The sequence below is a fragment of the Mustela erminea genome, chromosome X, assembly GCF_009829155.1.
Source record: "Mustela erminea isolate mMusErm1 chromosome X, mMusErm1.Pri, whole genome shotgun sequence".
Taxonomy (NCBI): Eukaryota; Metazoa; Chordata; class Mammalia; order Carnivora; family Mustelidae; genus Mustela; species Mustela erminea.
Genome location: NC_045635.1, coordinates 62,497,850 through 62,512,330, shown reverse-complemented (window position 1 = coordinate 62,512,330; position 14,481 = coordinate 62,497,850). Strand labels below are relative to the sequence as shown.

At 37.4% G+C, this 14,481-nt stretch overlaps 1 protein-coding gene across 4 annotated transcripts in view; it reads left to right on the top strand.

The window, feature by feature from the left end:
• Positions 1-7,725: 7,725 nt before the first annotated feature.
• The window catches only part of ABCB7 (ATP binding cassette subfamily B member 7), a 160,062-nt gene continuing 153,306 nt past the window's right edge, over positions 7,726-14,481 (top strand). The window contains exon 1 of one of the 4 annotated variants that reach the window (XM_032329592.1): positions 7,726-7,952. In XM_032329592.1, the coding sequence (XP_032185483.1) occupies positions 7,785-7,952 (168 nt within the window). In that variant the 5' untranslated portion in view covers positions 7,726-7,784. The remainder of the gene's footprint in view (positions 7,953-14,481) is intronic. The other 3 variants (XM_032329593.1, XM_032329591.1, XM_032329590.1) reach the window with 3 other exon arrangements.

Below are 14,481 nucleotides of genomic sequence, written 5' to 3'. Positions count from 1 at the left end.
TGAAATATATGATATCCTGTGTGGGGCAGAGTGAACTCAAGAAACATATTAAGAGGCTTTAATTAAAATTGAATTTGAGGGTTGCCCTGGGTGGCTCAGTTGGTTAAGCATCCGACTCCTGATTTCAGCTCAGGTCATGATCTCAGTGTCATGAGATCAACTCTTGCGTTGGGCTCTGTGTGGAGTCTGCTTGGGTTTCTCTCTACTTCTCCTTCTCCCCCTTTCCCCACTCATGTGTTCTCTCTCTTTATCAAATAAATATTTAAAAAATAATAAAATTAAATTTGAAGCTAATAAATATGAGAGTTATAAAGAAAACCAACTGGGTTTGGGGAGTTCTTTAAAAGTAGACTATTTGGTATGAAGCAATAATCCTCATTGGCCTGTTGAGGAAGAGACAGAAAGGTAGCGTACATATACTGAACTTTGAGAGCTGATTCTATAACTATTTATGTTCCATGGAGAAGCTGAAGAAAAAACATCTGAGGGTGAAGGTTATGGTCCCTTTGGGTTTGGGGTATGGGTATTTGAAATACCCAAAGGAGCAAATTTGACAGAATCATGAAATAAACTAAGAAATTGTTTGATCATAGTGAAAAATGTCAACTGGCCTTCTGTGATTATTGTTCAGTAAAGCAGATGAAATTTATTAAGGATTCAAAAATTTTAATAACACAATAAACAAGTTTGACCTGATTAAAGTATATTGCAATATACTGAACCTAAGCTTTACACATGAAACTAAATTAAATTAATCTCAAAGAAAGTTTTAACAAATATGAAATATTTTAATCGATTAAATCTGATGCCTAGTAAGGAATAATACTTTTGAAAAGGTACATTAAATAATTTAAAAATTTTACAAAGTGGGCAATATTTCTAATGAATAATTAGAATTTTTTAGACAGGGGAAAAAAGATAACTGCAAATTTTCATACTAGAGGAGAAAATGCCTGACAGTATGTATGCTAGATGTCAAACTCTGGAATTTATAAAAATAAACATTTGAGCAATGTAGCTAATATATAATAATAAGGTATAATAATTGTAATAAAATTTAGAACTGATACTAAATGTAATATAATAAAAATAATGGAATTAATAATAAAATAGTGTTAGTGCAATGTTGAGAAAAAATGTTTAGACACTTAAACAATAGTAAGAATAAATAGTATAAACTAAAATCTTGAATGAGTGTCGAATTTTGTTGAATACATTTTCTGAATTACATATTTTTTATGTTGTAAAATTGTGTAGTTTTTTAAAATTTTTAAATTTTATTATGTTACCCTAATCATCATTCAGTACATCATTAGTTTTCGATGTAGTGTTCCATAATTCATTGTTTGTGTATAACACCTAGTGCTCTGTGCAATACGTGCATGCCCTCCTTAATACCCATCACTGGGCTAACCCATCCCCCCACCCTCTTCCCCTCTGAAACCCTCAGTTTGTTTCCTATAGTCCATGGTCTCTCATGGTTCATCTCCCCCTCTGATTCCCCCCTCTTTGTTTTTCCCTTTCTTCTCCTAATCTCCTCCATACTATTCCTTATGTTCCACATATAAGTGAAACCATCTGATAATTGTCTTTCTCAGCTTGTCTTACTTCACTTGGCCTAATCCCCTCCAGTTCCATCCAGGTCAATGCAAATGGTGGGTATTCGTCCTTTCTGATGGCTGAGTAATATTCCATTGTATGTATGGACCACATCTTCCTTTTTTTTAATTTATTTTTTATTTTCAGCATAACAGTATTCATTATTTTTGCACCACACCCAGTGCTCCATGCAATCTGTGCCCTCTATAATACCCACCACCTGGTACCCCGACCTCCCACCCCACCCGCCCCTTCAAAACCCTCAGATTGTTTTTCAGAGTCCATAGTCTCTCATGGTCCACCTCCCCTTCCAATTTCCCCCAACTCCCTTCTCCTCTCTAACACCCCTTGTCCTCCATGCTATTTGTTATGCTCCACAAATAAGTGAAACCATATGATAATTGACTCTCTCTGCTTGACTGATTTCACTCAGCATAATCTCTTCCAGTCTCGTCCATGTTGCTACAAAAGTTGGGTATTTGTCCTTTCTGCTGGAGGCATAATACTCCATAGTGTATAAGGAACATTTTCCTTATCCATTCATCCGTTGAAGGGCATCTTGGTTCTTTCCACAGTTTGGCGACTGTGGCCATTGCTGCTATAAACATTGGGGTACAGATGGCCCTTCTTTTCACTACATCTGTATCTTTGGGGGTAAATACCCAGGAGTGCAATTGCTGGGTCATAGGTTAGCTCTATTTTTAACTTTTTGAGGATCATCCATATTGTTTTCCAAAGTGGCTGTACCAACTTGCATTCCCTCCAATGGTGTAAGAATGTTCTCCTTTCTCCACATTCTCTCCAACATTTGTTGTTTGTTGCCTTGTCAATTTTTGCCATTCTAACTGGTGTAAGGTGGTATCTCAATGTGGTTTTGATTTGAATTTCCCTGATGGCTAATGATGATGAACATTTTTTCATGTGTCTGTTAGCCATTTGTATTTCTTCATTGGGGAAGTGTCTTTTCATGTCTTCTGCCCACTTTTTGACTTGATTATTTTTTGGGTATTGAGTTTGAGAAATTCTTTATAGATCGTAGATACCAGCCCTTTATCTGTAGTGCCATTTGCAAATATCTTCTCCCATTCCTTGGGTTGCCTCTTTGTTTTGTTGACTGTTTCCTTTGCTGTGCAGAAGCTTTTTATCTTGATTAAGTCCCAACAGTTCATTTTCCTTTTGTTTCCCTTTTCTTTGGAGACATGTCTTGAAAGAAGTTGCTGTGGCTGATGTTGAAGAAATTACTGCCTTGTTCTTCTCTAGGATTTTGATGGATTCCTATCTCACATTGAGGTCATTCATCCATTTTGAGTTTTTCTTTGTGTGTGGTGTAATAGAATGGTCGAGTTTCATTCTTCTATATATAGCTGTCTAATTTTCCCAGCACCATTTATTGAAGAGATTGTCTTTTTTTCCATTGGATATTTTTTCCTGCTTTGTCAAAAATTAGTTGACTGTGGAGTTGAGGGTCCATATCTGGGCTCTCTATTCTGTTCCATTGATCTATGTGTCTATTTTTGTGCCAGTACCAAGCTGTCTTGGTGATCACAGCTTTATAACATGTTTCTTCTATATGATATTTTCTCTTTAAAATTTGTCTATTATATAAACAACTTTAATGTAAGGGACATATAGGTAAACTACTCCCAGCAGCTAAAGAATACATATTAGTATATATACATATATTCAGCCATCTTTGCATTTCTGGGATAAAACCTACTTGGTCTTGATGCATTTTTTTAAAGATTTTATTTATTTGAGAGTGAGAAAGAGAGAGTGAGAATGAGCATGAGCAGGGTAGGGATGCAGGGAGAGAGAGAAGCAGATTCCCACTGAGCTGGAAGCCAGATGAGGGGCTTGATCCTAGGATCCTGGGATCATGACCTGAGAGGCAGATACTTAACCGACTGAGCCACCTAGGCACCCTTTGATGTATTTTTTTAATTTATTTATTTTAGAGAGAGAGAGAGAGAGAATAATTGGGAGGGGCAGAGGGAGCAGGAGGTAGAGTGAGAGAGTCTCAAGTGGACTCTGCACTCAGTGTGGAGCTTGATATGTGGCTTGATCCCATGACCCTGAGATCATGACCTGAGCTGAAACCAAGAGTTGGATGCCCAGCTGACTGCATGACCCAGGCGCCCCGATGTATTTTTTATACATCAGTGTTGGATTGAGTTCACTATTTTATTTTTCTAGTTTTTCATTTATGTCCATAAGTAAGATTGACATATAATTTTCTTGTATAATTCTTGTCCATGTTTGGTATGGAGCTTGTACTAGCCTCATAAAATATATAGGACATTCAGATTATTGCAGTGGTTTAATTAAGTTTATTTATTCCCTCCTCTTTTCAAACTCCACCAAAATAACATAAAAAATTAACAGAAATACACCTACAAGGACAGAATATAGGATTAGAGAGGGGTAATACAGGGGCCTTTGCTGAAGTATTTTTAAGATCTAAAGCAAATACAATAAAATGTTAAGCTATGACTAAGCTGGGTTGTAGGTATATGGGTATCCATTATCTTTTCCTTCATAATTTTTAGTTATGAGGAAATATTTATTAATGATAAAATTAAACAAAAAATAAAGAAGTTAGTTTCAGAAAGTTATATGTGCTCTATAAGTACTTCTCAAATTTTGATGTGCATATGAATAACCTAAGGAATTTTATTAAAATTCAGGTACCAAATCCTTGGGTCTGGAATCATTAGGTCCTGAGTTTCTGCATATCTTATAAGCTCCCAAGTGATGTCAAGGCCGGTGGTCCATGGACCACTCTTTGAGTAGCAAGATTTTAAGGGAAATTAAACAAGGCAATGTGATAGAGAGTGGCAGGGACAGGAAATAGTTTCTTTAATGAAGGTACTCTTGAACAGCTTCTCTGAACAGTGATATTTGAGTCATTAAAAAGTCTCTAGGAAGGATGTTCTAAGTAGTGCAAAAAGTAAGTACAAAAGCAGTCAGGTGGAAATAACTTCTGGCATTTTCCAGAAACTGAAAAGGCCACTGTGCCCTTCTTCTTTTTCTTTTTTTAAAGATTTTATTTATTTATTCGACAGAGAGAGATCACAAGTAGGCAGAGAGGTAGGCAAAGAGAGAGAGGAGGAAGCAGGCTTCCCGCCAAGGAGAGAGCCCGATGCGGGGTTCGATCCCAGGACCCTGGGATCATGACCTAAGCTGAAGGCAGAGTCTTTAACCCTCTGAGCCACCCAGGTGCCCCCCACTGTGGCCTTCTTGAAGGACTTAAGTGTTTGTTCCACAATTCACGTGTAATTAAGTGAAAATATCACATATTTGGAGTTATAAAAACTAGGTTTGGTTTTCATCCCATTAGCTCTGGGACCTCTGTCAAGCCACATAAATATGTATGTTTCATCATAAATATGTGAATATATTTTTAAAGACTTTATTTATTTATTTGACAGAGAGAGGGAGCACAAGCGGGGAGGGGTGTGGGAGAGGAGATGCAGACTCCCTGCTGACCAGGAAGCCCGATGTGGGGCTTGATCCCAGGATCCTGGGATCAGGATCTGAGCTGAAGGCAGATGCCTAATGGACTGAGTCACCCAGGCACACCTAAATATGTAAATATTAATGAATAATGCATATTCTCCAGTGTTGATGTGGGAATTAAATACGATAAGGTATTAAAAAGCACTTTGTAATTTGCAAAATGCTATACACATATGAGTACAATTATTGCATAATTAAAGTGCTGTCATGTGATCTGAGTCTGCAACAGCTATTTATAGTGGCTTTTATTTTGTGCTCCTATGTTTCTTTTATTATTTTAGACACATGTCAAGATGCTATAGTCCAACTTGGCCTGTCTGTTGCTGCAGTTCTCTAACAGCACACTACTCTCACTATGCTTCATGTTCTATTTCTGGGTGCACTGGAAATTTTCTTTGACTCATTTGGCTCATGTTTGACCTACTTTAGCTCATCACAGAGTAACTACTTGGATATTTCGGTGTGATTCACATTTCCTAATCAGAATAGTTGACTTATAGTCAATACTATTTCAGTAAAAATATGTTGACTCCATTCAAAGAGTTGATCCATGCCAATAATGCCTTTAGATAATTCTAACGAAACTTCTCAAGAATCCTGAGAAATCCTCTATAGGGTTAGGTGTTTCAGAATTCTGAGGTCTTAACTCATTTAAAATCTTACAATTCTATATGGCCCCTACAGACTTTCAATAATCTTGTCTTTGAGTATAGAAAACATCTTTAGTGTAAAGAACAGTGGAATAGGAGACAGGATACCTCTGTTCTAATTCTGACTCTAATACTACATGGCCCTGGTCTTTTTTATCTACTAGGAATGAGGAATACCCCCCCAAATTATTGTTAAGAATGAGCAAAATAATGTGTGAGTGTTTCTGCAAGTATAAAAATTCAAAATATTATTTTGCCACCTTATATGCAACAATCTCTCACAAAATATAATGGTACATAGATTAGTGTATATATATATATATATATATGTATTTAAAAATTAGAGCATTATTGGACAATGCTTTACCTGGATAGAAAGATTCAGTGGCAACACAATTATTTGCCTGTCTTGTGTAAAAAGTTTGAATACGCGGCGGTGAATATAAAATTGCAACTGCATCACAGCCTATAGGGTTTTAAACAATGCTGAGAGATGCAGTCTTCCAGAAAACTGGAAGCATTTAAATATTTTGCTCAATGACAGTAGTGATGTAGGAAAAGACATCAGGGTTTGATGCCAACGGCCAAAAAGTAATTCTAGAGACATTGTTGGTACAAGGTGATTTTATTAAAGCACAGGGACAGGACCCATGGGCAGTAAGAGCTGTACTGGGGTAATGAGGACTGGCCCATTATATACTTTCAAGTTGGAAGGGAGTTAGGGATAGTGTAAGCCTCCCAGGTATTTTGGAAACAAGGTTTCCAGGATCTAGAGGGGGCTAGCTATTGTTGGAAAGGTCTTTTATTACTGTTTAGTAAAAACTCAGTCACCAGACTCTACAGATGTGTATCGGTGGGTTATATGCTTGAAGCATGATTGCCAACATATATTTGGGGGTGGTGGGGGTAGAGATAAAGGAAGTTTCCAAAGGAATTTTTATATGTTAAAGCAGACTTACAGGATCTTGGGGATGGGCAGTTCAGATGCCTCTTGCCCTAGCAAAGTATTAACAGGGATGCCACTGAGTTTCTAGAGGAATTTCACTCTGCCTGTTTCAAGGATTTGTCAATGGGTTGTTGATAGTAAGGAAATTTAATAATTTTCTTCTGCCTTTGTTTCTCACATCAGCGAGAAAAGAATAAAAACCTGGGTCCTGTCCCTGTGCTTTGATAAAATCACCTTGTACCAACGATGTCTCTAGAATTACTTTTTGGCCGTTGGCATCAAACTCCAATGTCTTTTCCTACATCACTACTGTCATCAATAAAAACTATGGGCTTCTCTACATACATCTTCATTTTACTATCTGTCAGCCAATCTAGCTGCTTTGCAATAATTCGGGATGCTGCAGAAATCAAATGGAAGAGCTAGAAAGTGAGGCAAATTAGCAAAGATATGTGTGTGTTTGTGCGTGTGTGTGTAAAGACCAACAGACCAAAGGAAAACTGCCCCCAAGGTTTGCGCAAAAGTGAACTATCAGCCTGAAACTCAACCATCAGCCTGAAACCCAGTGTATCTCACGGTTCATTAAGTCTCCACCCTGGGTAAATTAATATCTATAGTTCAATCTACCCTAAGAGTTAGTGCTAAGGAGAGTGAAGAATATGCAAAGGGAGGATGGAGTGAAAGCGTTGCACGGAGTTGGAAGCCGTAAGAGAAAAGTGGAATGCTTGGACAAGATAGGGTTGGCAGATTTAGCAGTATTTGGGACATAATTATACTAAAAAATGACTCGTTTATTTCAAGTGCAAATTTAAGTGCGCATCCTGTATTTTATGTGGCAAATCTAGGAAAACAGAGAAAGACAACGTAACTCTTACATTACCGATTGCGTAAAACCCTCAAAGAAGCTCCCTGGAAGATAAAAGGGGTGGGGCCCAAGCGTCTGACTCTCTGCTAAGTTATTTCCGGTCTGGGGCCCTGAGAAAAAGAGAGGGAGGTGAGAGATTAAGGTTGCTGAGTTGGGTCCGCCAGCGTCCCACAATCCTTTGCCCTCGGTTCCTCTTTCCTCGCTCAAGATGGCGCTGCGCGCGATACAATCTTCACGCTGGGCAGCCGCCGGGGCTGCTTTCGAAAAACGCCGGCATGCCGTGTTTCTGATCCGACATCTAGTCTCTGTCCGTGGCGCAGGTTCTCACTGGAGATCACGGCAGCTTGGCGTTTCGGGAACCGCTCGAATTTCCCAGGTGAGATGCCATCACATGGTAGAGTAGGGTGAAGGACAAAGGGACCTACAGGGAAAAGTTTGCCCTCGTGTCCTTGGGTCAGAGAGAACTCCAAGAGGAAAGGTTGTCAGTGCTAACTCGGAAGTGAAGGAAGTTGGGGTTAGTAATTTGAGGAAAGGGTGAAGAAAACCTTTTTGGCATAGCCCACGGGAATGGAACGGAAGGTTTTGGTCAGAGGGCACCTAAGCGCTAGTGACTCTCGCAGGATTTACATTTTTTTTTCTTCTGAGTTTAAGAGATGTGGTAGACAGGATTCCCAGATTGCTTATCCTTCCAAATGTAAGGAAAACTGAGCTGCTTTCCAGAGTTAGTAATGGAATTTGTGACCAGTATGCCCATGGTTCAGATTTTACTCATTTGGTTGAAAGTAGCAGTTAGGGGAACACTGTAAGATGACAGCAAAGCTACGTGTAAACAAGAGGCAAATTGATTTGGCAGCAGTTAACTCTCCGCTGACAGTGGTTCCTGATAGGCCGAAACTGTAACTATCTTTCTCTCCAAAACATTGACCGCCTTAAATTCATATGTAAACACGATTGTCCTTTGATCTGAGAAGAGTGTTCTGTTCATACAGGTCACTTTGGAAACCATAAAGCTGGTTATCTTTAATGTAGTTTTTGTGATAGTGCCTCTTAATATCTGTCTGTTGTTATCCCTCACTCAGCAGTTTCAAATAAATTATTTGTACTTTAGTGTATCATTCATTTACTATATATTGGCAAAAAGTTTAATTCCCATTCAGTGATACTTGTTCATCAGTATCACTGAAGTATTTTCAGTTTTGTATGAGAAGCACCCTCATAAATTTTGATTCTGCGTGAACATATTTAATATCTACTGTGTACATAGGGCTACGCTCAATAATGGAGGTACCAAGAGAAACATAAATTAATGCCTACAAGATTGATCAATTTAGTTAGGGAGAGGGAGTCTATGCATTATAAGGATAACTAAAAAACAGTGTAGGTTAAATATCAAATGAACAGTATAAACAATAAGAACAATAAACATATAGAGGAAATGATGGTAATTAAGGACCAGATCACAGAGAGGATCTCATGCTGGTGATAGAAATGGGGAGAACATTTTAAGCAGGGAGACTATCGAATGACACTAGGCATGTGGAGTGCTGGAGAAATTGTATCTATTTTTTCGTCCAGTAATTACTGAACACCTTTACAGCAGTGAACAGAATAAAATACAGGCCAGCTCTTAAAGAGTTTAAAATCTAGTAAGGGAAAAAGGTAAATAAACAGGCAAATGTAATTCAGTAGTGCAATGATGGGGAGGGTAGAGAGTACTGGAAGAGTGTATGGGAAAGGCATCAAGTCTAATTTTGAGGTGGGAAAAATGCCTTGAATAACTGATATCTAAACTAAGCCAAGACCTTAAAAATTAAGAGAGATTAGCTAAAGAGGGAATAGTGTGTGCAGAGGCCCACAGGGAAGAGAGAACATGGACTTTTTTGTAGAACTACATATAGTTTTAGGTTACTGAGGAGTTTAGGATAAAAGTGGCACCTTAGGCTAGGGGAGCAATCCAGATCATTTTAATAAAGTTTTAAAAACACTTTATAGTTGAAACTTTGGAACACATGATTTCTTGGGAACCATTCTTGTTCTGTAGTCCTCTAAAAAGTCTGATGAAGTTAAGCTAAAATTTGTAGGACTTTGTCAGGCCGGGAGGGTGAGGGGGCTGGAGAAGTTACTGTATTTTCAGAAGAAGAAATGGAAATAAAAAATTAGCCTTCTCTGTTTTCATGAACACTGTCCCCACAACTTTCTTCCTTATTGTCTTTGTACATTTTACCATTCCTTTTGGTTACCATTTCCAAAGTGAAAAGGGAAAGATGTTACTTTTGTTTTCTACTTCTTAAAGGCATGGAACTCTTGCCATAATTTAAAAAAAAGATTTAATGGGAAGATGAAGGAATGGTTATAAGGCTTTTAGCAGAACCTGATATAGCCTAAGGCATCTTCATATAGTGATCTGTGATTAAGATTACAAAATAGAGGCTTCTGGTAGTGTAGTCAGTTGAGCATTTGACTTTTGGTTTTTGCTCAGGTCATGATCACTGGGTCCAGAGACTGAGCCCTGCTTTGGACTCTGTTTAGCATCTGCTTGGGTTTCTATCTGCCTCTGCCTCTGCCCTTCCCCCGCTCAAATAAAGAAATAGATCTTTAAGGAAAGATTACAAAATAAATATTAATATATATTTTTAGGATAGTCATTAGTAAATAGCATAATATTTTAGAGCTGAAAAGAACCTTAGTGCAGTGTTAATGAAATCATGTTAATAGTTTGGATAAGCACTTTTAAAATATGAAATTCAGTGGAATAAGAAAGAAAATATCAGTGCTTTATACATATTAGGGGAAGTAATGCTTTAGGTAACTGTTGTTTATATGTGTATATATACACTCCTACATGTATGTGATTACTGGGATGTATTGTAAAATGTGTTTTTCATACAGGGATGATACTCTAGAACTAAGCTGTGCAGTATGGTAGTCACTAGTTTCGTGTGGCTGTTTAAATTTAAATTAAATTAAAAATGTAATTCCTTGGTTGCATTAGCTGCATTTCAAGGGCTAAAATGGCACATACGTATGGGACATTTCCATCATTGCAGAAAGTTCTGTTCAGTGTTACTTTAGAGAAGATCATATCTAGCCTTTGGATTTTACAGATGAGGTAACTAAATCCTAGTATAGATAAATGACAGTCTTTTTTTTAATAATTTTTTATTTTTTATAAACATATATTTTTATCCCCAGGGGTACAGGTCTGTGTAAATGACAGTCTTTAAGGCCACTCATTCATTTATGGCCTTCTGTGTGTCAGGTTATTTATATGAAGGTAAATAAGATTCTGGCAGACATTAAGCATACAATAAATGTTGAATTGTAAAGATATACTTTTTAAAGATTCTATTTATTTGAGAGAGAGAGTGAGGGAGGAGGGTCCCGCTGAGCTGGGAGCCCATCACAGAGACTCCAGGATCATGACCTGAGCTGAAGGAAGATGCTTAATAGACTGAACCACTCATGTGCCCTATAAGTATACTTCTACTGGAGCACTGTTAATAGAGGGAAATAACCTTAAACATAAAAGTTTTTTTAATTAAAATGGTTAGTATGATAAGATTTAAATTGTAATGATTTATTATGCAGTTGCCTCTTTACTACATTAGTTAATATTAAAAAGACATGAATTTTGAGTGATACAATTTTTTCATCAATATTTATGTGGTAGAAACTGTGGTATCATACAGTTAGTCCACAGCACTTTTTATCTAAGTTTAAAAAGTTCTTAATTCTTGATCCTGACACTGATCATATAGTTTTCTTCTTTTGTTCTTTTAAAACATCTTTTTTGAGATTAATTCACATACTGTATAATTCACCCATTTAAAGTGTGCAATTCAGTAGAGTGTGAAGTGATCTCTAATTTTTGGTTTTGATTTGTGTTTCTCTGTTGACAAAAGACACTGAACATCTATCCATGTGCTTATTGGCCATTTAAATCTCTTTTTGAGGAAAGTCTCTTCAGGTCTTTTGCCCATTTTTTAATTGGGTCTTTTTATTATTGAGATGTCAGAGTTCTTTATATATTACAGATTCAGGTTCTTTATCGTACATGTGATTTGCAAATATTTTCTCCCATTATGTGAGTTATCTTTTGACTTCCTCGATGTCCTTTGAAGCGCAAAAGCTTTTCATTTTGATAAAGTCAAATTTATCTATTTTTTTCTTTTGTTGGTCATACTTTTTTGTGTTATAGCTAAGAATCCATTGCCAAATCTGAGGTCATGAAGATTTACTATGTTTTCTTCTAAGAATTTTATAATGTAATCCTAGTGAGATATAGAAACATCGCTCTTGTATAGTTCTAGTTGCATTTCCCCACTTTGTTTTAATATATATTACACTTATAAATGTTACAGTCCTAACAATATGGATATATAATTTATGACTTTAAAAGAAGCTGAAAGAAGAAAGGAAGGCAAGTAAATATTTATGTTGTTACACTAGCCTTTGTATTTATCATTTCTAGTTCTCTTCGTTTCTTCTCTTGTGTTTGATTTACCATCTTGAGTCATTTTCTTATCCCACTATAGCTGTGCTCCCACCTATCTCCTGTGTGATATTATTGGCAAGTATATTGCATCTCTATATGTCATAGGCTGAACAATTAATTTTATCCATATTATTTTATACAGTTGCTTTTTAAATTGGTTCAAAGAAGAAGCTAAAAAAACTGTGCATTTATACATTCTGGTGCTCTTTGTTTTGGAGTGTGTGTGTGTGTGTGTGTCTACGTACATGTGTGCATGCATATTTGGGCTATAGTCTGAGGTCACTTGTTTTCAGCCTAAAGAACTTCCTTTAGTATTTCTTGTAAGGCGTGTGTAAACACATTTTCCCAGTTTTCGTTTATCTGTGAATGTTTTTGTTTTGTCTTCATTTTTGAACAGTATATTTTCTGGATATAGGATTCTTGCTTGACAATTTTTTTTTGAGTGCTTTGAATATTATCCAACTGCCTTCCGGACTACACATTGTTTTGCTAAGAAATCAGCTGTTAATCTTATTGGGGTCCTCTTGTTGGGAAGGAGTCTTTTTTTTCCTCTTGCTACTTTCAAGATGTTCCCCTTGTTTTGGCTTTTAATGTTTTTACTATAATGTGTCTGTGGATCTCTTTGTATGTTTCTTCCTTGGAGTTTGTTGCACTTTCTGGATGTGTAAATTGCATTTTAATATGTAAGTTCTTTTTAATAAGCTTTGGAAATTTTCAGCCATTATTTCATCAAGTAGTTTTTCTTTCCCTTTATCGTTCTCCTTTTCTTCTGAAACAGTCATTATCCATATGTTCGTTTGCTTAATAATGGCCCTCATTTCTCTGAAGCTGTGTTCATTTTTCTTCAGTCTTTTTTTTATCTTTGTTCTTCATATTGGATAATCCCTATTGTTCTGTCTTCAAGTTTACTAATTATTTCTTCTGCCAATTCACATCTGCTGTCAGTCCCCTCTAGTGAATAGTTCATTTTAGTTACTATAACTTTCAACTCTAGAATTTCCATTTAGTTTCGTTAAAATAATTCCTATTTGTTTATTGATATTCTCTATGTAATGTTACATTGTCATCACACCTTTTATTTCTTTAACATGGTTTCCTTGAGTCTTTGGACATATTTATAATGATTACTTTGAAGGCTTTTTCTTTGCAGTCTGACATTTGGTCAAAACCACAGGCAGTTTCTCTTGCCTGCTTTTTCCCAGGGTATAGGTTATACTTCCTTGTTTCTTTGCATGTCTTGCAATTTTTTTGGAAACTGGACATTTTAGATAATGTAGTAACTCGGGGTACTGGTCCCCTCCTTCCCAGAGCTTGTTATTGTTATTTACTTGATTTTATATTTTGTTAAGGACTAGCTGGACTATTTTAGTGATGTCTTTCTTCACTCTCCTCCTTGCTGCCTACTTTGCCTCTAATGTTGCTCCTTAAGGGGTGTAACCTTGAGTATGTCCATAGTTACCTTGGGATGACAGTGGTTTTGCTGGGGATTTCTGTCTCTTTCCCAGTTATGTTCCATTAGTTGCTGGCAGATTGTACTGCTGTTTTCAAAAGTGCCCTGGGGCAAAAATTGTTCCACAGACTAAATCAATCAAATTGGTGTTGCTTTGAAGTGATAGTTCCTGAGGACAACGTTTGAGACTTTATCTGATCCCAGGCGGGCTCCTCCAAGCTACCTGCCTTCTTGCTTTTCTGGTTCTCGGGCAAACCAGCTGACCCACAGTTTAGCTTCTGTGGCTGATGATTCCATCAGTTTTTTCCCACTTGGCCTTTTAAAAGAAACCTCCACTGTTTTTAAGAGCAAACTGAGGCATGGACTTCTCCACATTAAGTCAGTTCCTGTGGGAAGAGATGAGGAGCTGTATGTTTTAGGGTCTTCTCCTGCCAAGCAGAAATCTGCCAGCCACAGGTCTGAAGCTGGTGGCCTGTCTCTGAGTGATACCCCCACCTTAGGAGTTGAGTGCTAGTGGGGAGTAAGAGGAGTTCTTTTTGGCATGCTTCTCCTGATATGGAACCAGCCCCTTAGAAGTCAGGGTTAGGGCGATTGGGCCTTCAACAATCAAGTATTTTCAGTGGCACCACACTCAAGGTGAAGCTTTGTCCCTTCTGTGGGGATATGTGGAAGAAGGGAGCCCCTCCTTCTTGACCACATTAGCCCAGAAGCTAGTTTCAGCAGTAGGTCACTGGGGGAAAGATGAGAGAAATGCTGATGTCCTGTCATTCCCAGGAAGATAGTCTTCTGACTTGGAGCTCATGTTATTTCATTTTGCTGCATGCGCCAGGACCATTTCTAGGGGTGGTAAATGGTGGTCCTTTTGTAACTTGGCAGTTTTGCTGAGAAATGGGTCTAAGGAGATCTTATTTTGTATGCTAGAAGTGAAACTCTCTTCATTTGATTTTGACTGGCTTGTGT